Consider the following 26,279-nt stretch of genomic DNA (forward strand, 5'->3'; position numbering starts at 1 on the left):
TCTTTCTACTGCTAATACCTCTCCCTATACAACCAAGCATTCTGCAAGCATTTCATGCTGCTCTATTACATTGTCTGCCTACCTTTAAGTCCTCAGAAATAATCACCCCTAAATCCCTTTCCTCAGATGTTGAGGTTAGGACTCCATCAAATATTCTGTACTCTGCCCTTGGGTTTTTACTTCCAAAATGCATTATCTTTCACTTATCCACATCAAATGTCAGTTGCCATAGCTCTGACCATTTTACTAAACCATTTGACTTATCCCTCCTGGAACACCAACCCTGTTGCAAATGTAAGTATCATCAGCAAAGACATACCTTACCATCAAGACCTTCTGCAATATCACAATATATGTTTAGTTTCTAGACCGTGTTTTTGTTTTAAGAAGGTTCACTTCTAATCTATTTTATTATTCTACATAGCAAGACAGACACGACTGGTGCCTTATTTCTTACAAGAGTTTGTCTTGCATTAGTCTAGCCTTGTTCATTTTTATATGTTTGGTTAGCATGACCTTAATTCCTGAAATGGTAATTCTCCAGGATATTCCTGATATTTGAATCCCAGTGGGGTGCTGACCAAAATAATTTGTCTAATACAGATATTTTAATATCCTATGTTTTTTTTTATTATATATAAATATATATGATGAAAATTATATATATTTAATCAATATCATTGTACGTGTATTTTGATATTAATATACATATAAAATTATGTATATATTATTAAAATCCACTTAGACAGTGTGTATATGTATATATATATATATATATATATATATATATATATATAAATAATCTAAGTATATATTTATTTTTACAGTTATTTTACTTCATTTTCAGACAGCAGAGAGAGTACCTTGGATTACATGGCCCAGGGGGCCGAAGAGGACGGAGGGGGACTCCCTGGGCTCCCAGGTAAGTCCCCATACCGCGATCGCCGGCGACCAGGTAAGTACATAGGATTGCAGGGCGTTCTATGCCGCCCTGCAGCGTTTAGAGCCATCAAAATAGGGACAGCATAGAACGCCCTGAGGTCTTAAGAGGTTAAATGAGCACTATAGGGTCAGGAACGCAAACATGTTAAAACCACTATCTAGCCCCCTTGAACCCCCTAAAGATAATAAAATCTTAATTGTATTCAAGTCTGAAGCTGCTGCCTCTGCCTGTGAACTTCCTCTGACATCAGAAGTGGTTGCCTGATCCAATCACAATGCTTCCCCATAGGATTGGCAGAGACTGACCAAGAAGCAGATCAGGGGCAGAGCCAGCACAATTCAAACAGCCCTGGCCAATCAGCATCTCCTCATAGAGATGAATTGAATCAATGAATCTCTATGAGGAAAGTTCAGTCTCTGCATGCAGAGGGAGGAGATACTTAATGTTTGGATGCATTTTAGGCAGCCATGACCCAGGAAGGATCTCTAATAGCCATCTGAGGAGTGGCCAGTGAAGTTATCACTAGGCTGTAATGTAAAACATTGCATTTTCTCTGAAAAGACAGTGTTTACAGCAAAAGGCCTGAAGGTAATGATTCTACTAAGCAGAACGAATTCAATAAGCTGTAGTTGTTCTGGTGACTATAGTGTCCCTTTAAAGTAGTAAAATAATTTGCTAGTTGTTTGAATCCATAACACACTAGGGGTATTTATCAAAAGTATTTTCGTCACTTTTCCATCTAATTGAGAAACTTGTGGCGCAATTTATCAAATACTACTCAATAAGGAGCAAAACCATAAAAATAAAGACACTTTATTGATTGGGTTCACTGTGGACCGAATCATTGAAGTGTCTTAATTTCTATGGTTGTGCTGCTCATTTAGTAGTATTTGTAGATTTATTTGGTCCTTGAGGAATAGGGCCTGTTTGAGTGAGCACCCAGTCTTATTTTGTTTCCGGATATATATTCTTATAGCATTTAATAAGGAAAAGGTAGGCACACTAGTCAAATTTGTCTGCAATTTATCAAATGTCAGATTTTTTTCATCTGTTGTTTACCCTGTCATTTTAGAATTTGTGCCATTCTTCATCTGGTGCAATGGATTTATGGAATATTACTATAAATATATACCGCCAAATATAGAAAGGAGGAAAAATGATGCCACTTTTCGGTTGTACCAAGTTACATTTTAATTCTAAATTTGGCAATCTTCTGAAAATGACATTTCAATGAAAACTATATATGACAATAAATACAACATAAGGACAGAATTTAACCAACATTTTTTAGGACTATATAATCCTTGGGGGGCTCTCACCCTCAGGGTCCCCATCCCGCTGGGCTGAAGGGGTTAAAACACTTCACAGGGGTTAAACACCTTAATACCGCCCCAGGCTCCCTCGGCGCTGGTGACTTCTCCTTCCCCGCTTTCCTATGGATGTCCTGCACGCTGGATGCAAATTTCGCATCCAGCGTCGCAGAAGCGCCTCTAGCGGCTGTCAGGAAGACAGCCACTAGAGGTTGGATTAACCCTGCTATGTAAACATAGCAGTTTCTCTGAAACTGCTATGTTTACATGTGAAGGGTTAAAACCTGAGGGACATTGCACCCAGACCAATTCATTAAGCTGAAGTGGTCTGGGTGATTATAGTGTCCCTTTAACCACTAACTGGCAAGAGAATTGAGCAGTGAGACTGCAGGGGGCATAATCTATACACCAAAACAGCTTAATTAATGGAAAGTTGTTTTGTTTCAGAGTAGATCCTTTTATCTTTTAGTCAGCACAACAAAGCTAGACATTTTTAATGACCTCTGTAGTTATTAACAATTACACACTGCTACAAATAAACCACATGTATTGCAAGTTTTAAAGCAACCTCAGGAACAAGTAGAAGCTGTGGTCCTAGCCTGAACACAAGCTTTTGAGGAAAACAAAATCATATCAGTTCAATACCTTATTAATATGTTGCAAACGTTGTCCACTCCTTTGTAAAGAAACTACACAACTTCCAAAAGGAAGCACTAAGGACACTGGACAATAGGAAACCTATGGACGTGTATACAGGCAGCACCAGAAAAGTTGTTTGAACTCAGTCAGCATGAAGTGGGTAATTACATCCACTGAGATGAAAATGAATAAATGCAGATTATGAGAAAAGTCACACTGTTTAGAATTCCATTCTAAAAGTAAAGGGTTATTCTAAGCATTGTGTGCTTTGAGTCTGTATGTGTAGCGTTTCATTCTGACATCTCCAGCAGCATCATAGGAAAGTCATTAAAAGACACTTTAGGCACCCAGACCACTTCAGCTCATTGAGATGGTCTGGGTGCAAAGTTCCTATTGCACTTAGTGCTGCAATGTTTACATTAAAACCCCTTCAGTGATTTACCTGTATCCAGCGCAGATGCCCCTCAGCACTGGTTCAGGGTCAGCCCACGTCATCCGGCGGGGTAGATCTATTGTGCATGCGCGGCCGCCAGCAGGGGGAGACCTAATGCGCAGCAATGCCGCGCACGCCCATTAGACCTCCTCATAGGAAAGCATTGTAAAATGCTTTCCTATGGGGATTTCAGCGATGCTGGAGGTCCTCACATAGTGTGAGGACGTCCAGCGACGCTATAGCACACAAAATGTGTGCTATAAACCCGAAACTGCCCTTTAGTGGCTGTCTTAGTAGACAGCCACTAGAGGAGGAGTTAACCCTGCAAGGTAAATATTGCAGTTTATGAAAACTGCAATAATTACACTTGCAGGGTTAACGGTAGTGGGAGTTGGCACCCAGACCACTCCAATGGGCAGAAGTGGTCTGGGTGCCTGGAGTGTCCCTTTAAGGACTGAGCCAAATGTACACGTTTTGATCAAAATAAAACGTAAACAAAACTTGGAATTTGACTATATGTCTGTTCAACCGTAATTCACCTCTTTCATATTAAGTGCACCCACACTTAGATATTTTATAAAAAGGGACACTATAGTCGCCAGAACAACTACAGCTTATTGAATTTGTTCTGGTAAGTAGAATCATTACTTTCACGCTTTTTGCTGTAAGCACTGTCTTTCCAGAGAAAAGTGTTATTCAGTAACCGGGGATTGGGGGGTGGGAGGGAGAGGGACCCTCCAGTGCGTTTTCCTGGCACTGGAGTTTCTCTTTAAACATGTTAAATAAGAATAAATTATATATATATATATATATATACACACACACACACCTTGTATATGTAACGTCATACATAGTGTATTTTAAAGTTAATATAAGTACATATATTAGTATTAAAATCCACTTAGACGGACGTTACACATATATACACACACACGTATAATTACAAGAATGAATACAATAATAAAATAACTAAAATATTTTAAAAAATTATACATATGGAATTTCATTCTAACTGTATTTTTTTAATATATAAATGTATATGTATGTGTGTAACAAAATACACTTAGAATTACATTCTATATTTATCTATAAAATACAAATAACCGCAAATATATTTATATAGATAAATATATAATTCATTAATCTTCAAATATATAATTCATTAACATGTTCTGAGGATATGCTGATTGGTGCAGTACAGAGTTTTGCAATGCGCAATAGCCTCCCAATGCTTTCATTGGATTGGCTGAGATCAACAGTGACAATCTCAGCCAATGGAAGTAGGTCCGGCAGCTGCAAAGGATAAAAGTTGAGTAAAAACACAATTTCCCATGCTATCGGAGGGGGCTAGGGATCAACAGATATTGATGTTTTTTAGAGCTGATGCAGATACCGATAATCTGTAAACTTTCAGGCAGATAGCCGGTAGGTAACTTGACGATATTCTGTACATTTACCATTTTTTAAAAATAAACTTTTTTTTTAAGGTAAACGCACAAAATATACATGCCACATGTAGTGGATGCAGTGTGTTTAGACAGGGGAGCTGTGTGCATATAATGAATGCAGTGCGAGTGCGTGCGCAGTGCGAGTGCATGTGTTTCTGAAGGGACGTAATTTTTGTAAAATTTTAAATGTTTAATATTTATATGCTTGATTATTTTTTTTGTCCTCCCTCCCTGCTTGTTACCTGGCCCGGGAGGGGGGCTATGGCATTCCCTGGTGGTCTAGTGGCATGTACTGAGCAGTGGAGGGCCTGCAGGAAGCTCTTACTTACCTTTCCAGCAGCTCTCTTCCACTCCCTGTGTAAATCTCGCGGTCTGTGAGCCGCGCGGAGCATGCCATGGTAATCCTTGGCAAGGCTCCAATGGTCGCGGGACTCACGAGATTTAGACAGGGAGTTGCAGGAAGGGTAAGTAAAAGCTTCCTGAGGGCCCCCCAGGACCTCTGGGCTTGTCATGAGCCTGGCGGTCCTGGGAGGTATCATCGGCAATATCGGTATCTGAGATTATTGGCCAATAAGATCAGTAAAACCGATAATCGGTCGATCCCTACTAGTCACCTTAACAGACTCACTCAATAACACACATTCATTTATTTTAATTCAAGTCCACCCAGTCTCCCTACCTTTGGGAAAGCTGGAGTGGATCCTTTCCCTAGGATCCAGTGTGGAGCTGCTGTCCCCTTCCTGGTCTTTTTGCTCTGCTCACGCATATGATGGAGTGATGTAATATTCTGGCAACAGGTATCACAGCAGGGCAAGCAAGGGAGCAGAGGATCACAGCGCCCTCACCCAGCCGCCTTCCCTTTCCCTGGGCTGACTGCTCGCCTTCACATGCCCTACGGCTGCCGCCTTGAGTGCTGAACAGGCTGACAAACACACAGGCACCAGGAAACAATTACTAGTCACCAAGGTGACCTATTTTTATTTCTTAAATCCTGTTCTATAGAAAGAATAATACATATCTAGTAACTAAGCTAGCACAATGTATACAAGTGAATGCAGTAAAGTACCATGATTTCAGTTTTGCATTGTGGTTTAAAACCAATGCCAGCTCTGAATGCACTCCCTTTGACTGTCACCAAAAACAAACCATATCTAACATGCTTGAAAATAGCCATGTGGGATTCTTTTTTCCTGAGCACTGAAGTTTTCATACAATACATTAAAAGTTTGGACTACTTTGCCTTGTAAATAGCAGATAAACTGACAATGGGCAGGCTCTAAAGCAAGGTTTTTGTTGCCAAATATACCCACAATCAGTAAAGTCGTTCTCACAAAAGGGCAGAAAGCAAACACCATGGGCAGAGGGTAACAAAAATGGCTGTGCCCAGGTATTGAGATCTGGCACAAGGAAGAAGATATAAAATAAAATACAGGCATGTGGAAAGGGCAGATTGTAATCATCAAGAAACATTAGCAAAAGGAAACAAAAACCATAAGGAGAAACCATGACCGGCTCACTTTAAATCTCTGCGGTCAATAAATACATAGGATGACAAAAACAAGCGAACACGCCAAGCACCAAACCTAATACAACCCACTGCAGTGGTTAGAGTGCTCCTTTAAGACCATTCATGATATGTTCACCTGCAGTTTACAGATGTTTTAAGTCGCTCCATATTATTGCACCCGACACATTTAGCCTTTAACAGTCATCACATAGCAGATCATAAGTTTAATTGCTTAAACCACAAAACAAATCTGAGTTCAAGGGTTACTCTCACCAAAAACCAAGTGGAGGGTTCAAAGTGCTTAGAGTAACCTTACACAGAGAACTAAGCGTTTGGAGTCCCAAAAAAATATTACTCCTGCTATATTGCCCCTGAAACAAGAAGCTGCCAAATCTCCATGTAACAGAAGACTGGAGAATACTGCTAAACACTAGATGGCCATAAAGATACATGCGTAATGTACAGGTAACGAAGGCCAGATAAATATGAAATACGAGAAATGATTACATGTTTTTCAAAAAGAGTTATATATTTACTACAATGTTCCTGTAATCTTCTTTCTATATGTGGGCAGAACCAAGCGTCCTTTATACGTAAGAATAAACGAACATATACGAAATATAAAAAAAGGGTATGAAAAACATAGTGTCTCAAATCATTTTAAAGAAGTACACAATAATGATCCTCAATTTTTAAATTTTTTAGCCATTCAAAAGGTCACTTTAAACTGGAGAGGGGAGGATGAAATAAAGAAGCTAGGAAAAATGGAGACCAAGTGGATTTTTAATTTAAACACCTTAGCCCCTCTGGGTTTGAATGCGGACTTCGAGTTATGTCATTTTATATAATCTTATACCACTTTATTTACTTTTAATGCTGAGATCTGTTATAAACAATATAGAATTTCATGTATACAAAAGGTAGCTTAACTTTTTGTATTGATATTTATATTTATTTCTAATTATTTTTTATCATTTTTATGTTCTTTTTTAAGTATAAGAATTTCCCACAGCCACAACTTTAAGGATAAAAATATGGTTTCAATTTTAGACAAGTCACTGTTTTATCTCATCATTATCACTATTATTTTATTATTTTTTATCTAACGAATCTTATTATTGGGTTTTATATTATATTTTTAAAAGAAACCTTGAATTCTTTTAAATAATGATGCTATGTTTGTCTCCTTCTACCCCCACCTTAACATATAAACAATATGTTTAAAACATTTTCATGGACTGAAAAACGAACTTTGGAACGATGTTATCACGGACTCGATTTCCCACAATACCGCGAGTGTACACCGGAAATGACGTTGGGACACACACAGCATCATGGGAAACGTAGTACGAAAAACAGGAAGTGACGCGACGGCACCGGCCCGCGACACCGAAAACACACCGGACTAAGAATTAAGAGATTTTTGGCGGTTAATTTGAAGATACAAAAGGTGGAATTATTCAGAAGAAGATCAGGAGCCGACTGAGGAAGCCGTGTGACGGCGAAACGCGTTTTGGCAATAACTATATTCATAACTGTATTACCCATATGATATTTTAACTTTGTTATTTTCTAGAAAAATTGTATACATAAATTTTTAAAATTTTCCTTTATAATAAATATACTTTTTTATACTTAACAAACCTTGCTGCATCCAGTTGAAGTGATTCCAGTAAGGGGAAGTGTCACCCCACAAATTGACACTAGGCCAATATACTTAGAGCCGGTTATCAAAGGCTCTAAACAAGGTGAGCAATACTATATTTTACCTACACTGATATTTAGAGTATCTGAAATACTACGCTCAGATTGGATTACCTGTGTCTTTTTTTTTTTTAATCTAATGTGGAGGAGAATACACATACGTATATCGTGAGAGAAGGGTTGTGTGGTCTACCCAAAAAAAGACACAGACACCAGGAAGTTTAGAGCCTTACATCTGTAAAAGGCTCTAAAAAATGTGAGTGGATTTGACTCTCTCCAATGCTCATTTTATAATTCAATTCACTCTAATATACTGCACAATTATTTGTATATTTGTTCTTTTTTTCATATATACAAGTGTGATACAGAGGTTAAGTGCAATTAAAGCACTATTCACTTTTACATTTCTAATTACACCCAGCGCTACACTCAAGAAAACTTAGGTTTTCATTGTTGATTTTTAACGAAGGCCGGATACCTGAAAATGGCAAACATTACCTACCGCTTGCAAACCAAATTCATTGCAACATGTAACCAGCAATTTTACAACTCCGGTACCCTTTCATTGACTTCCACACTATTAATTTTGTGTCTAAACATGAGAAGTCCTGCAGAGCCCAGCTCATACACAGGTCTAAGTTACCCTTATTGGCCCATTCCACAATAAGAAGCACACATGCCTAAACAGTGAATACAGTGACAGTATCTCCCATTCCACAATAGGAAACAATCCCAAACAGTGAAAATATCTCCCATTCCGCAATAGGAATCACACAATCCCAAACAGTGACAGTATCTCCCATTTCGCAATAGGAATCACACAATCCCAAAGTGAATGCAGTGACAGCATCTCCCATGTTACTGGGCCATACACAGCCCCATACAGTGAATGCAGTGACAGTATCTCCAATGTTACTGGGCATACACACAGTCCCATACAGTGAATGCAGTGACAGTATCTCCCATGTTACTGGGCCATACACGACACACACAGTCCCATAAAGTGAATGTAGTGACAGTATCTCCCATGTTACTGGGCCATACACTATACACACACACAGTCCCATACAGTGAATGCAGTGACAGAATCTCCCATGTTACTGGGCCATACGCCATACACCATACACAGTCCCATATAATGCAGTGATCGTATATCCCATGTTACTGGGTCATACACCATACAGTGAATGCAGTGACAGTATCTCCCATGTTACTGGGCCATACGCCATACACCATACACAGTCCCATATAATGCAGTGATCGTATATCCCATGTTACTGGGTCATACACCATACACAGTCCCATTTAATACAGTGACAGTATATCCCATGTTACTGGGCCATACACACAGTCCCATACAGTGAATGCAGTGACAGTAGCTCCCATGTTACTGGGCCATACACACAGTCCCATACAGTGAATGCAGTGACAGTAGCTCCCATGTTACTGGGCCATACACACAGTCCCATACAGTGACAGGATCTCCCATGTTACAGGGCCATACACACAGTCCCATACAGTGAATGCAGTGACAGTATATCCCATGTTACTGGGTCATACACCATACACAGTCCCATATAATGAAGTGACAGTATCTCCCATGTTACTGGGCCATACACAGTCCCATACAGTGAATGCAGTGATAGTAGCTCCCATGTTACTGGGCCGTACACACAGTCCCATACAGTAAATGCAGTGGCAGTAGCGTCCATGTTACTGGGCCATACACCATACACAGTCCCATATAATGCAGTGCCAGTATCTCCCATGTTACTGGGCCATACACAGTCCCATACAGTGAATGCAGTGATAGTAGCTCCCATGTTACTGGGCCGTACACACAGTCCCATACAGAAAATGCAGTGGCAGTAGCGTCCATGTTACTGGGCCATACACCATACACAGTCCCATATAATGTAGTGACAGTATCTCCCATGTTACTGGGCCATACACCATACACAGTCCAATAAAAATGCAGTGACAGTATCTCCCATGTTACTGGGCCATACACCATACACACACAGTCCCATACAGTGACAGTATCTCCCATACACACACAGTGCCATACAGTGAATGCAGTGACAGTATCTCCCATGTTACTGGGCCACACACCATACACAGTGAATGCAGTGACAGCATCTCCCATGTTACTGGGCAATACACCATACACAGTCCCATACAGTGACAGTATATCCCATGTTACTGGGCCACACACCGTGAATGCAGTGACAGTATCTCCCATGTTACTGGGCCATACACACAGTCCCATATAAGGCAGTGACAGTATCTCCCATGTTACTGGGCCATACACACAGTCCCATACAGTGACAGTATCTCCCATGTTACTGAGCCATACACACAGTCCCATACAGTGAATGCAGTGACAGTATATCCCATGTTACTGGGCCATACACAGTCCCATACAGTGACAGGATCTCCCATGTTACTGGGCCATACACACAGTCCCATGCAGTGAATGCAGTGACAGTATCTCCCATGTTACAGGGCCATACACACAGTCCCATACAGTGACTGCAGTGACAGCAACTCCCATGTTACTGGGCCATACACAGTCCCATACAGTGAATGCAGTGACAGTATCTCCCATGTTACTGGGCCATACACCACACACAGTCCCATACAGTGACAGGATCTCCCATGTTACTGGGCCATACACCACACACAGTCCCATACAGTGACAGGATCTCCCATGTTACTGGGCCATACACCACACACAGTCCCATACAGTGACAGGATCTCCCATGTTACTGGGCCATACACAGTCCCATACAGTGACAGGATCTCCCATGTTACTGGGCCATACACAGTCCCATACAGTGAATGCAGTGACAGTATCTCCCATGTTACTGGGCCATACACAGTCCCATACAGTGAATGCAGTGACAGTATCTCCCATGTTACTGGGCCATACACAGTCCCATACAGTGACAGTATCTCCCATGTTACTGGGCCATACACAGTCCAATACAGTGACAGTATCTCCCATGTTACTGGGCCATACACACAGTCCCATACAGTGAATGCAGTGACAGTAGCTCCCATGTTACTGGGCCATACACAGCCCCATACAGTGACAGTATCTCCCATGTTACTGGGCCGTACACACAGTCCCATACAGTGAATGCAGTGATAGTAGCTCCCATGTTACTGGGCCGTACACACAGTCCCATACAGTGAATGCAGTGACAGTATCTCCCATGTTACTGGGCCATACACAGTCCCATACAGTGAATGCAGTGACAGTATCTCCCATGTTACTGGGCCATATACAGTCCCATTCAGTGACAGTATCTCCCATGTTACTGGGCCATACACACAGTCCCATACAGTGAATGCAGTGACAGTATCTCCCATGTTACTGGGCCATACACACAGTCCCATACAGTGAATGCAGTGACAGTAGCTCCCATGTTACTGGGCCATACACAGTCCCATACAGTGACAGTATCTCCCATGTTACTGGGCCGTACACACAGTCCCATACAGTGAATGCAGTGACAGTAGCTCCCATGTTACTGGGCCATACACAGTCCCATACAGTGAATGCAGTGACAGTAGCTCCCATGTTACTGGGCCATACACACAGTCCCATACAGTGAATGCAGTGACAGTATCTCCCATGTTACTGGGCATACACACAGTCCCATACAGTGACAGTATCTCCCATGTTACTGGGCCATACACAGTCCCATACAGTGACAGTATCTCCCATGTTACTGGGCCATACACAGTCCCATACAGTGCCAGTATCTCCCATGTTACTGGGCCATACACAGTCCCATACAGTGCCAGTATCTCCCATGTTACTGGGCCATACACAGTCCCATACAGTGCCAGTATCTCCCATGTTACTGGGCCATACACAGTCCCATACAGTGAATGCAGTGACAGTAGCTCCCATGTTACTGGGCCATACACACAGTCCCATACAGTGAATGCAGTGACAGCATCTCCCATGTTACTGGGCCATACACACAGTCCTATACAGTGAATGCAGTGACAGCATCTCCCATGTTACTGGGCCATACACAGTCCCATACAGTGAATGCAGTGACAGTATCTCCCATGTTACTGGGCCATACACACAGTCCCATACAGTGAATGCAGTGACAGTAGCTCCCATGTTACTGGGCCATCCACACAGTCCCATACAGTGACAGTATCTCCCATGTTACTGGGCATACACACAGTCCCATACAGTGCCAGTATCTCCCATGTTACTGGGCCATACACAGTCCCATACAGTGACAGTAGCTCCCATGTTACAGGGCCATACACACAGTCCCATACAGTGAATGCAGTGACAGTAGCTCCCATGTTACTGGGCCATACACAGTCCCATACAGTGAATGCAGTGACAGGATCTCCCATGTTACTGGGCCATACACACAGTCCCATACAGTGAATGCAGTGACAGCATCTCCCATGTTACTGGGCCATACACAGTCCCATACAGTGAATGCAGTGACAGTAGCTCCCATGTTACTGGGCCATACACACAGTCCCATACAGTAAATGCAGTGGCAGTAGCGTCCATGTTACTGGGCCATACACCATACACAGTCCCATATAATGTAGTGACAGTATCTCCCATGTTACTGGGCCATACACAGTCCCATACAGTGAATGCAGTGACAGTATCTCCCATGTTACAGGGCCATACACACAGTCCCATACAGTGAATGCAGTGACAGTATATCCCATGTTACTGGGCCATACACACAGTCCCATACAGTGACAGGATCTCCCATGTTACTGGGCCATACACAGTCCCATACAGTGACAGTATCTCCCATGTTACTGGGCCATACACAGTCCCATACAGTGAATGCAGTGACAGTATCTCCCATGTTACTGGGCCATACACAGTCCAATACAGTGACAGTATCTCCCATGTTACAGGGCCATACACAGTCCCATACAGTGAATGCAGTGACAGTATCTCCCATGTTACAGGGCCATACACAGTCCAATACAGTGACAGTATCTCCCATGTTACAGGGCCATACACACAGTCCCATACAGTGACTGCAACTCCCATGTTACAGGGCCATACACACAGTCCCATACAGTGAATGCAGTGACAGTATCTCCCATGTTACTGGGCCATACACAGTCCCATACAGTGAATGCAGTGACAGTATCTCCCATGTTACTGGGCCATACACAGTCCAATACAGTGACAGTATCTCCCATGTTACAGGGCCATACACAGTCCCATACAGTGAATGCAGTGACAGTATCTCCCATGTTACAGGGCCATACACAGTCCAATACAGTGAATGCAGTGACAGTATCTCCCATGTTACAGGGCCATACACAGTCCAATACAGTGACAGTATCTCCCATGTTACAGGGCCATACACACAGTCCCATACAGTGACTGCAACTCCCATGTTACAGGGCCATACACACAGTCCCATACAGTGACTGCAACTCCCATGTTACAGGGCCATACACACAGTCCCATACAGTGAATGCAGTGACAGTATATCCCATGTTACTGGGCCATACACACAGTCCAATACAGTGAATGCAGTGACAGTATCTCCCATGTTACAGGGCCATACACACAGTCCCATACAGTGACTGCAACTCCCATGTTACAGGGCCATACACACAGTCCCATACAGTGAATGAAGTGACAGTATATCCCCTGTTACTGGGCCATACACACAGTCCCATACAGTGACAGGATCTCCCATGTTACAGGGCCATACACACAGTCCCATACAGTGACAGGATCTCCCATGTTACAGGGCCATACACACAGTCCCATACAGTGACTGCAACTCCCATGTTACAGGGCCATACACACAGTCCCATACAGTGACTGCAACTCCCATGTTACAGGGCCATACACACAGTCCCATACAGTGACTGCAACTCCCATGTTACAGGGCCATACACACAGTCCCATACAGTGAATGCAGTGACAGTATATCCCATGTTACTGGGCCATACACACAGTCCCATACAGTGACAGGATCTCCCATGTTACAGGGCCATACACACAGTCCCATACAGTGAATGCAGTGACAGTATCTCCCATGTTACTGGGCCATACACACAGTCCCATACAGTGACAGGATCTCCCATGTTACTGGGCCGTACACACAGTCCCATACAGTGAATGCAGTGACAGGATCTCCCATGTTACTGGGCCATACACACAGTCCCATACAGTGACAGGATCTCCCATGTTACTGGGCCGTACACACAGTCCCATACAGTGAATGCAGTGACAGGATCTCCCATGTTACTGGGCCGTACACACAGTCCCATACAGTGAATGCAGTGACAGGATCTCCCATGTTACTGGGCCATACACACAGTCCCATACAGTGAATGCAGTGACAGTATCTCCCATGTTACAGGGCCATACACACAGTCCCATACAGTGAATGCAGTGACAGTATCTCCCATGTTACTGGGCCATACACACAGTCCCATACAGTGACAGGATCTCCCATGTTACAGGGCCATACACACAGTCCCATACAGTGAATGCAGTGACAGTATCTCCCATGTTACTGGGCCATACACACAGTCCCATACAGTGACAGGATCTCCCATGTTACTGGGCCGTACACACAGTCCCATACAGTGAATGCAGTGACAGGATCTCCCATGTTACTGGGCCGTACACACAGTCCCATACAGTGAATGCAGTGACAGGATCTCCCATGTTACTGGGCCATACACAGTCCCATACAGTGAATGCAGTGACAGCATTTCCCATGTTACTGGGCCGTACACACAGTCCCATACAGTGAATGCAGTGACAGCATCTCCCATGTTACTGGGCCATACACACAGTCCCATACAGTGAATGCAGTGACAGTATCTCCCATGTTACAGGGCCATACACAGTCCCATACAGTGACTGCAACTCCCATGTTACAGGGCCATACACACAGTCCCATACAGTGAATGCAGTGACAGTATCTCCCATGTTACTGGGCCATACACACAGTCCCATACAGTGACAGGATCTCCCATGTTACAGGGCCATACACACAGTCCCATACAGTGAATGCAGTGACAGGATCTCCCATGTTACTGGGCCATACACACAGTCCCATACAGTGACAGGATCTCCCATGTTACTGGGCCGTACACACAGTCCCATACAGTGAATGCAGTGACAGGATCTCCCATGTTACTGGGCCATACACACAGTCCCATACAGTGACAGGATCTCCCATGTTACTGGGCCATACACACAGTCCCATACAGTGACAGCATTTCCCATGTTACTGGGCCGTACACACAGTCCCATACAGTCCCATACAGTGACAGCATTTCCCATGTTACTGGGCCGTACACACAGTCCCATACAGTCCCATACAGTGACAGCATTTCCCATGTTACTGGGCCGTACACACAGTCCCATACAGTCCCATACAGTGACAGCATCTCCCATGTTACTGGGCCTAGTGGCAGGCCTGCTGTAATACCATTAATAATAATAATAATACCCACTCCTGGAAGGCTTCTTGCTGCAGTGAGAGGGGGGCAGGTAACACACCGGATCCTTACTGGCCCATTCCGTCTGTAAGGCTGACAGCATTCTCTGAGGGGGAACCTCTTCAGAACTGGATGTAATCACCATCGATAAGTCCGATCCACAAGTCAATCCAAACAAGACATGGGATAATCGGTCACAGCGAGTCAGGGATCCCGGCAGCCAGGAGGGGTGTCCTGTCTACCAAGCTTTCGGCCGGTGGGTCCGGCAGGGATCCGTTAAAGGTTTCGGCCGGTCGGTCAGTCAGGTTATCCGGTAAAGGTTTCGGCCGGTCGGTCAGGGATCCGGTAAAGGTTTCGGCCGGTCGGTCAGGGATCCGGTAAAGGTTTCGGCCGGTCAGTCAGTGAGGTTATCCGGTAAAGGTTTCGGCCGGTCAGTCAGGTTATCCGGTAAAGGTTTCGGCCGGTCAGTCAGGTTATCCGGTAAAGGTTTCGGCCGGTCAGTCAGGGATCCGGTAAATGTTTCGGTCGGTCAGTCAGGGATCCAGTAAAGGTTTCGGCCGGTCGGTCGGTCAGGTTATCCGGTAAAGGTTTCGGTCGGTCAGTCAGGTTATCCGGTAAAGGTTTCGGCCGGTCGGTCAGTGAGGTTATCCGGTATATGTTTCGGTCGGTCAGTCAGGTTATCCGGTAAATGTTTCGGCCGGTGGGGGATTAAGGCGAGGTGTAGGCCGGCTCGGCCCCCCTGTCAGTCCGTGTGTGGCCCCCGGGCCGGCCTTATCTCTGAGGCAGTACGAAGACCAGGCAGCACATCCACTGCCGCTCCGGGGCCCCGGGGGAAGCGCGGTGCGGGCGGGTCATGGAAGGTCACATGGGAGCCGGGCCAGGCCGGACAGGAGGCAGCTCCACACCCTGGGACGAACCACTGCAGCCCACACTGGGGGGGGGGGAGGGGGGCGCGTCCTTCACGATAACCGCCTTCCCTGGTCCGGCCCGCGGCGGCTCACACGGACAGCTCGGCGGTAACCTGCTGGGGGGGCTCGCTGTGTCTCTCTCCGGCTCGGCGCTTTCAAACCATTTATAGCAAAGCTTCTCCGAGCGTCCGTGTCAGCCAGGGCTCGCTCCCGCTGTGCGCGTTCACGCAGAGCGCGCGGAGTCCGTTTCAAAACGGGCGGGAAAGTCCCCCTGGTTGCTCTGCGCGCGGCCCTGACCAGGAGAATGGAGGCGGAGGGGGCGTGACGAGGGCGGAGAAGGGGCGGGGGAAGGGAGGAGGAGGAGGACTGGCCGGATTGTGCTGAGTCACCCGCCCGGTTCTCAACCACTCAGCGGACGTGTCCAAGAGAAGGAGCGAGGGCGAGCACGAGCTCTACCAACGCCTTAGCAACACGCCGCCCATTGGCTGGCTGACACAGCGGGAACGGCGAGAACTCGCTCCTCATTGGCTGGCGGGCTGCAGGGAGGCGCCGATTGGTCGCTTTCACAGGAACTCCAACAAGCGCTCAGCTGATAAAGCATCGCGAGTGTGTCTGTGGTGGGGGGAGAATGCTCCTTACACCCCCCTCCCCCCTACAGAGACCCTGCATTATAATATAACCCCCCTCCCCCCTACAGAGACCCTGCATTATAATATAACCCCCCTCCCCCCTACAGAGACCCTGCATTATAATATAACCCCCCTCCCCCCTACAGAGACCCTGCATTATAATATAACCCCCCTCCCCCCTACAGAGACCCTGCATTATAATATAACCCCCCTCCCCCCTACAGAGACCCTGCATTATAATATAACCCCCCTCCCCCCTACAGAGACCCTGCATTATAATATAACCCCCCTCCCCCCTACAGAGACCCTGCATTATAATATAACCCCCCTCCCCCCTACAGAGACCCTGCATTATAATATAACCCCCCTCCCCCCTACAGAGACCCTGCATTATAATATAACCCCCCTCCCCCTACAGAGACCCTGCATTATAATATAACCCCCCTCCCCCCTACAGAGACCCTGCATTATAATATAACCCCCCTCCCCCCTACAGAGACCCTGCATTATAATATAACCCCCCTCCCCCCTACAGAGACCCTGCATTATAATATAACCCCCCTCCCCCCTACAGAGACCCTGCATTATAATATAACCCCCCTCCCCCCTACAGAGACCCTGCATTATAATATAACCCCCCTCCCCCCTACAGAGACCCTGCATTATAATATAACCCCCCTCCCCCCTACAGAGACCCTGCATTATAATATAACCCCCCTCCCCCCTACAGAGACCCTGCATTATAATATAACCCCCCTCCCCCCTACAGAGACCCTGCATTATAATATAACCCCCTCCCCCCTACAGAGACCCTGCATTATAATATAACCCCCCTCCCCCCTACAGAGACCCTGCATTATAATATAACCCCCCTCCCCCCTACAGAGACCCTGCATTATAATATAACCCCCCTCCCCCCTACAGAGACCCTGCATTATAATATAACCCCCCTCCCCCCTACAGAGACCCTGCATTATAATATAACCCCCCTCCCCCCTACAGAGACCCTGCATTATAATATAACCCCCCTCCCCCCTACAGAGACCCTGCATTATAATATAACCCCCCTCCCCCCTACAGAGACCCTGCATTATAATATAACCCCCTCCCCCCTACAGAGACCCTGCATTATAATATAACCCCCCTCCCCCCTACAGAGACCCTGCATTATAATATAACCCCCTCCCCCCTACAGAGACCCTGCATTATAATATAACCCCCCTCCCCCCTACAGAGACCCTGCATTATAATATAACCCCCCTCCCCCCTACAGAGACCCTGCATTATAATATAACCCCCCTCCCCCCTACAGAGACCCTGCATTATAATATAACCCCCCTCCCCCCTACAGAGACCCTGCATTATAATATAACCCCCCTCCCCCCTACAGAGACCCTGCATTATAATATAACCCCCCTCCCCCCTACAGAGACCCTGCATTATAATATAACCCCCCTCCCCCCTACAGAGACCCTGCATTATAATATAACCCCCCTCCCCCCTACAGAGACCCTGCATTATAATATAACCCCCCTCCCCCCTACAGAGACCCTGCATTATAATATAACCCCCCTCCCCCCTACAGAGACCCTGCATTATAATATAACCCCCCTCCCCCCTACAGAGACCCTGCATTATAATATAACCCCCTCCCCCCTACAGAGACCCTGCATTATAATATAACCCCCCTCCCCCCTACAGAGACCCTGCATTATAATATAACCCCCCTCCCCCCTACAGAGACCCTGCATTATAATATAACCCCCCTACAGAGACCCTGCATTATAATATAACCCCCCTCCCCCCTACAGAGACCCTGCATTATAATATAACCCCCTCCCCCCTACAGAGACCCTGCATTATAATATAACCCCCTCCCCCTACAGAGACCCTGCATTATAATATAACCCCCTACAGAGACCCTGCATTATAATATAACCCCCCTCCCCCCTACAGAGACCCTGCATTATAATATAACCCCCTACAGAGACCCTGCATTATAATATAACCCCCCTCCCCCCTACAGAGACCCTGCATTATAATATAACCCCCTCCCCCCTGCAGAGACCCTGCATTATAATATAACCCCCCTCCCCCCTGCAGAGACCCTGCATTATAATATAACCCCCCTCCCCCCTACAGAGACCCTGCATTATAATATAACCCCCCTCCCCCCTACAGAGACCCTGCATTATAATATAACCCCCCTCCCCCCTACAGAGACCCTGCATTATAATATAACCCCCCTCCCCCCTACAGAGACCCTGCATTATAATATAACCCCCCTCCCCCCTACAGAGACCCTGCATTATAATATAACCCCCCTCCCCCCTACAGAGACCCTGCATTATAATATAACCCCCCTCCCCCCTACAGAGACCCTGCATTATAATATAACCCCCCTCCCCCCTACAGAGACCCTGCATTATAATATAACCCCCCTCCCCCCTACAGAGACCCTGCATTATAATATAACCCCCCTCCCCCCTACAGAGACCCTGCATTATAATATAACCCCCCTCCCCCCTACAGAGACCCTGCATTATAATATAACCCCCTCCCCCCTACAGAGACCCTGCATTATAATATAACCCCCCTCCCCCCTACAGAGACCCTGCATTATAATATAACCCCCCTCCCCCCTACAGAGACCCTGCATTATAATATAACCCCCCTCCCCCCTACAGAGACCCTGCATTATAATATAACCCCCCTCCCCCCTACAGAGACCCTGCATTATAATATAACCCCCCTCTCCCCTACAGAGACCCTGCATTATAATATAACCCCCTCCCCCCTACAGAGACCCTGCATTATAATATAACCCCCTCCCCCTACAGAGACCCTGCATTATAATATAACCCCCTACAGAGACCCTGCATTATAATATAACCCCCCTCCCCCCTACAGAGACCCTGCATTATAATATAACCCCCTACAGAGACCCTGCATTATAATATAACCCCCCTCCCCCCTACAGAGACCCTGCATTATAATATAACCCCCCTCCCCCTACAGAGACCCTGCATTATAATATAACCCCCTCCCCCCTACAGAGACCCTGCATTATAATATAACCCCCCTCCCCCCTGCAGAGACCCTGCATTATAATATAACCCCCCATCCCCCTAAAGAGACCCTGCATTATAATATAACCCCCCTCCCCCCTACAGAGACCCTGCATTATAATATAACCCCCCTCCCCCCTGCAGAGACCCTGCATTATAATATAACCCCCTCCCCCCTGCAGAGACCCTGCATTATAATATAACCCCCCTCCCCCCTGCAGAGACCCTGCATTATAATATAACCCCCCTCCCCCCTACAGAGACCCTGCATTATAATATAACCCCCCTCCCCCCTACAGAGACCCTGCATTATAATATAACCCCCTCCCCCCTACAGAGACCCTGCATTATAATATAACCCCCCTCCCCCCTGCAGAGACCCTGCATTATAATATAACCCCCCTCCCCCCTACAGAGACCCTGCATTCTAATATAACCCCCTCCCCCCTACAGAGACCCTGCATTATAATATAACCCCCCTCCCCCCTGCAGAGACACTGCATTATAATATAACCCCCTCCCCCTACAGAAACCCTGCATTATAATATAACCCCCCTCCCCCCTGCAGAGACCCTGCATTATAATATAACCCCCCTCCCCCCTACAGAGACCCTGCATTATAATATAACCCCCCTCCCCCCTACAGAGACCCTGCATTATAATATAACCCCCCTCCCCCCTACAGAGACCCTGCATTATAATATAACCCCCCTCCCCCCTACAGAGACCCTGCATTATAATATAACCCCCCTCCCCCCTGCAGAGACCCTGCATTATAATATAACCCCCCTCCCCCCTACAGAGACCCTGCATTATAATATAACCCCCCTCCCCCCTACAGAGACCCTGCATTATAATATAACCCCCCTCCCCCCTACAGAGACCCTGCATTATAATATAACCCCCCTCCCCCCTACAGAGACCCTGCATTATAATATAACCCCCCTCCCCCCTACAGAGACCCTGCATTATAATATAACCCCCCTCCCCCCTACAGAGACCCTGCATTATAATATAACCCCCCTCCCCCCTACAGAGACCCTGCATTATAATATAACCCCCCTCCCCCTACAGAGACCCTGCATTATAATATAACCCCCCTCCCCCCTACAGAGACCCTGCATTATAATATAACCCCCCTCCCCCCTACAGAGACCCTGCATTATAATATAACCCCCCTCCCCCCTACAGAGACCCTGCATTATAATATAACCCCCCCTCCCCCCTACAGAGACCCTGCATTATAATATAACCCCCCTCCCCCCTAGAGACCCTGCATTATAATATAACCCCCCTCCCACTACAGAGACCCTGCATTATGATATAACCCCCCTCCCCCCCTACAGAGACCCTGCATTATAATATAACCCCCCTCCCCCCTACAGAGACCCTGCATTATAATATAGCCCCCTCCCCCTACAGAGACCCTGCATTATAATATAACCCCCCCTCCCCCCTACAGAGACCCTGCATTATAATATAACCCCCTCCCCCTACAGAGACCCTGCATTATAATATAACCCCCCTCCCCCCTACAGAGACCCTGCATTATAATATAACCCCCTCCCCCCTACAGAGACCCTGTATTATAATATAACCCCCCTCCCCCCTACAGAGACCCTGCATTATAATATAACCCCCCTCCCCCTCCAGAGACACTGCATTATAATATAACCCCCCTCCCCCTACAGACACTGCATTATAATATAACCCCCCTACAGAGACCCTGCATTATAATATAACCCCCCTCCCCCTACAGACACTGCATTATAATATAACCCCTCTACAGAGACACTGCGTTATAATATAACCCCCTCCCCTCTACAGAGACACTGCATTATAATATAACCCCCTCCAGAGACACTGCATTATAATATAACCCCCTCCCCCTCCAGACACTGCATTATAATATAACCCCCCTCCCCCTACAGAGACACTGCATTATAATATAACCCCCCCTACAGAGACACTGCATTATAATATAACCCCCCCTACAGAGACACTGCATTATAATATAACCCCCCCTACAGAGACACTGCATTATAATATAACCCCCCCTCCCCCCCTACAGAGACACTGCACTGCATTATAACATAACCCCATACAGAGACCCTGCATTATAATATAACCCCCTCCCCCCTACAGAGACCATGCATTATAATATAACCCCCCTCCCCCCTACAGAGACCCTGCATTATAATATAACCCCCCTCCCCCCTACAGAGACCCTGCATTATAATATAACCCCCTCCCCCCTACAGAGACCCTGCATTATAATATAACCCCCCTCCCCCCTACAGAGACACTGCATTATAATATAACCCCCCTCCCCCCTACAGAGACCCTGCATTATAATATAACCCCCCTCCCCCCTACAGAGACCCTGCATTATAATATAACCCCCCCTCCCCCCTACAGAGACCCTGCATTATAATATAACCCCCCTCCCCCCTACAGAGACACTGCATTATAATATAACCCCCCTCCCCCCTACAGAGACCCTGCATTATAATATAACCCCCCTCCCCCCTGCAGAGACCCTGCATTATAATATAACCCCCCTCCCCCCTACAGAGACCCTGCATTATAATATAACCCCCCTCCCCCCTACAGAGACCCTGCATTATAATATAACCCCCCTCCCCCCTACAGAGACCCTGCATTATAATATAACCCCCCTCCCCCCTACAGAGACCCTGCATTATAATATAACCCCCCTCCTCCTACAGAGACCCTGCATTATAATATAACCCCCCTCCCCCCTACAGAGACCCTGCATTATAATATAACCCCCTCCCCCCTACAGAGACCCTGCATTATAATATAACCCCCTCCCCCCTACAGAGACCCTGCATTATAATATAACCCCCCCTCCCCCCTACAGAGACCCTGCATTATAATATAACCCCCCTCCCCCCTACAGAGACCCTGCATTATAATATAACCCCCCTCCCCCCTACAGAGACCCTGCATTATAATATAACCCCCCTCCCCCCTACAGAGACCCTGCATTATAATATAACCCCCCCTCCCCCCTACAGAGACCCTGCATTATAATATAACCCCCCTCCCCCTACAGAGACCCTGCATTATAATATAACCCCCCTCCCCCCTACAGAGACCCTGCATTATAATATAACCCCCTCCCCCCTACAGAGACCCTGCATTATAATATAACCCCCCTCCCCCCTACAGAGACCCTGCATTATAATATAACCCCCCTCCCCCTCCAGAGACACTGCATTATAATATAACCTCCCTCCCCCTACAGACACTGCATTATAATATAACCCCCCTACAGAGACCCTGCATTATAATATAACCCCCTCCCCCTACAGACACTGCATTATAATATAACCCCTCTACAGAGACACTGCGTTATAATATAACCCCCTCCCCTCTACAGAGACACTGCATTATAATATAACCCCCTCCCCTCTACATAGACACTGCATTATAATATAACCCCCTCCAGAGACACTGCATTATAATATAACCCCCTCCCCCTCCAGACACTGCATTATAATATAACCCCCCTCCCCCTACAGAGACACTGCATTATAATATAACCCCCCCTACAGAGACACTGCATTATAATATAACCCCCCCTACAGAGACACTGCATTATAATATAACCCCCCCTCCCCCCCTACAGAGACACTGCACTGCATTATAACATAACCCCATACAGAGAAACTGCATTATAATATAACCCCCCTCCAGACACTGCATTATAATATAACCCCCCTCCCCCCTACAGAGACCCTGCATTATAATATAACCCCCTCCCCTCTACAGAGACCCTGCATTATAATATAACCCCCCCTACAGAGACCCTGCATTATAATATAACCCCCCTCCCCCTACATAGACCCTGCATTATAATATAACCCCCCTCCCCCCTACAGAGACCCTGCATTATAATATAACCCCCTCCCCCCTACAGAGACCCTGCATTATAATATAACCCCCCTCCCCCCTACAGAGACCCTGCATTATAATATAACCCCCCTCCCCCCTACAGAGACCCTGCATTATAATATAACCCCCCTCCCCCCTACAGAGACCCTGCATTATAATATAACCCCCCTCCCCCCTACAGAGACCCTGCATTATAATATAACCCCCCTCCCCCCTACAGAGACCCTGCATTATAATATAACCCCCCTCCCCCCTACAGAGACCCTGCATTATAATATAACCCCCCTCCCCCCTACAGAGACCCTGCATTATAATATAACCCACCTCCCCCCTACAGACCCTGCATTATAATATAACCCCCTACAGAGACCCTGCATTATAATATAACCCACCTCCCCCTACAGACACTGCATTATAATATAACCCCCCTACAGAGACCCTGCATTATAATATAACCCCCCTCCCCCTACAGACACTGCATTATAATATAACCCCTCTACAGAAACACTGCATTATAATATAACCCCCTCCCCTCTACAGAGACACTGCTTTATAATATAACCCCCTCCCCTCTACATAGACACTGCTTTATAATATAACCCCCTCCCCTCTACATAGACACTGCATTATAATATAACCCCCTCCCGCTCCAGAGACACTGCATTATAATATAAACCCCCCCTCCAGAGACACTGCATTATAATATAACCCCCCTACAGAGACACTGCATTATAATATAACCCCCCTCCCCCTACGGAGACACTGCATTATAATATAACCCCCCTACAGAGACACTGCATTATAATATAACCCCCCTCCCCCCTACAGAGACACTGCAATATAATATAACCCCCCTCCCCCCCTACAGAGACACTGCACTGCATTATAATATAACCCCATACAGAGAAACTGCATTATAATATAACCCCCCTCCCCCCTACAGAGACCCTGCATTATGATATAACCCCCCCTCCTACAGAGACCCTGCATTATGATATAACCCCCTACAGAGACACTGCATTATGATATAACTACCCTCCCCCTACAGAGACCCTGCATTATAATATAACCCCCTCCCTCCTACAGAGACCCTGCATTATAATATAACCCCCCTCCCCCCTACAGAGACCCTGCATTATAATATAACCCCCCTCCCCCCTACAGAGACCCTGCATTATAATATAACCCCCCCTCCCCCCTACAGAGACACTGCATTATAATATAACCCCCCTCCCCCCTACAGAGACCCTGCATTATAATATAACCCACCTCCCCCTACAGACACTGCATTATAATATAACCCCCCTACAGAGACCCTGCATTATAATATAACCCCCTACAGAGACACTGCATTATAATATAACCCCCTACAGAGACACTGCATTATAATATAACCCCCCTACAGAGACCCTGCATTATAATATAACCCCCCTCCCCCTACAGACACTGCATTATAATATAACCCCCCTCCCCCCTACAGAGACCCTGCATTATAATATAACCCCCCTCCCCCCTACAGAGACCCTGCATTATAATATAACCCCCCTCCCCCCTACAGAGACCCTGCATTATAATATAACCCCCCTCCCCCCTACAGAGACCCTGCATTATAATATAACCCCCCTCCCCCCTACAGAGACCCTGCATTATAATATAACCCCCCTCCCCCCTACAGAGACCCTGCATTATAATATAACCCACCTCCCCCCTACAGACCCTGCATTATAATATAACCCCCTACAGAGACCCTGCATTATAATATAACCCACCTCCCCCTACAGACACTGCATTATAATATAACCCCCCTACAGAGACCCTGCATTATAATATAACCCCCCTCCCCCTACAGACACTGCATTATAATATAACCCCTCTACAGAAACACGGCATTATAATATAACCCCCTCCCCTCTACAGAGACACTGCTTTATAATATAACCCCCTCCCCTCTACATAGACACTGCTTTATAATATAACCCCCTCCCCTCTACATAGACACTGCATTATAATATAACCCCCTCCCGCTCCAGAGACACTGCATTATAATATAAACCCCCCCTCCAGAGACACTGCATTATAATATAACCCCCCTACAGAGACACTGCATTATAATATAACCCCCCTCCCCCTACGGAGACACTGCATTATAATATAACCCCCCTACAGAGACACTGCATTATAATATAACCCCCCTCCCCCCTACAGAGACACTGCAATATAATATAACCCCCCTCCCCCCCTACAGAGACACTGCACTGCATTATAATATAACCCCATA

General features: G+C 46.3%; 1 protein-coding gene across 2 annotated transcripts in view; it reads right to left on the reverse strand.

Annotated features, from left to right (window-relative positions):
• Nucleotides 1-26,279, reverse strand: part of LOC134577783 (dual specificity tyrosine-phosphorylation-regulated kinase 1B-like) — a 126,792-nt gene that overhangs the window by 64,245 nt on the left and 36,268 nt on the right. The window contains exon 1 of one of the 2 annotated variants that reach the window (XM_063436674.1): nucleotides 15,491-16,688. The exons of the other annotated variant lie outside the window; for it this stretch is intronic. Coding sequence (XP_063292744.1) covers nucleotides 15,491-15,620 — 130 coding nt within the window. The 5' untranslated portion in view covers nucleotides 15,621-16,688. Of the gene's footprint in view, nucleotides 1-15,490; nucleotides 16,689-26,279 lie in introns of those variants that run through there. 2 annotated transcript variants of the gene reach the window in all.

This window comes from Pelobates fuscus, chromosome 11 (genome assembly GCF_036172605.1).
Source record: "Pelobates fuscus isolate aPelFus1 chromosome 11, aPelFus1.pri, whole genome shotgun sequence".
Lineage (NCBI taxonomy): Eukaryota > Metazoa > Chordata > Amphibia > Anura > Pelobatidae > Pelobates > Pelobates fuscus.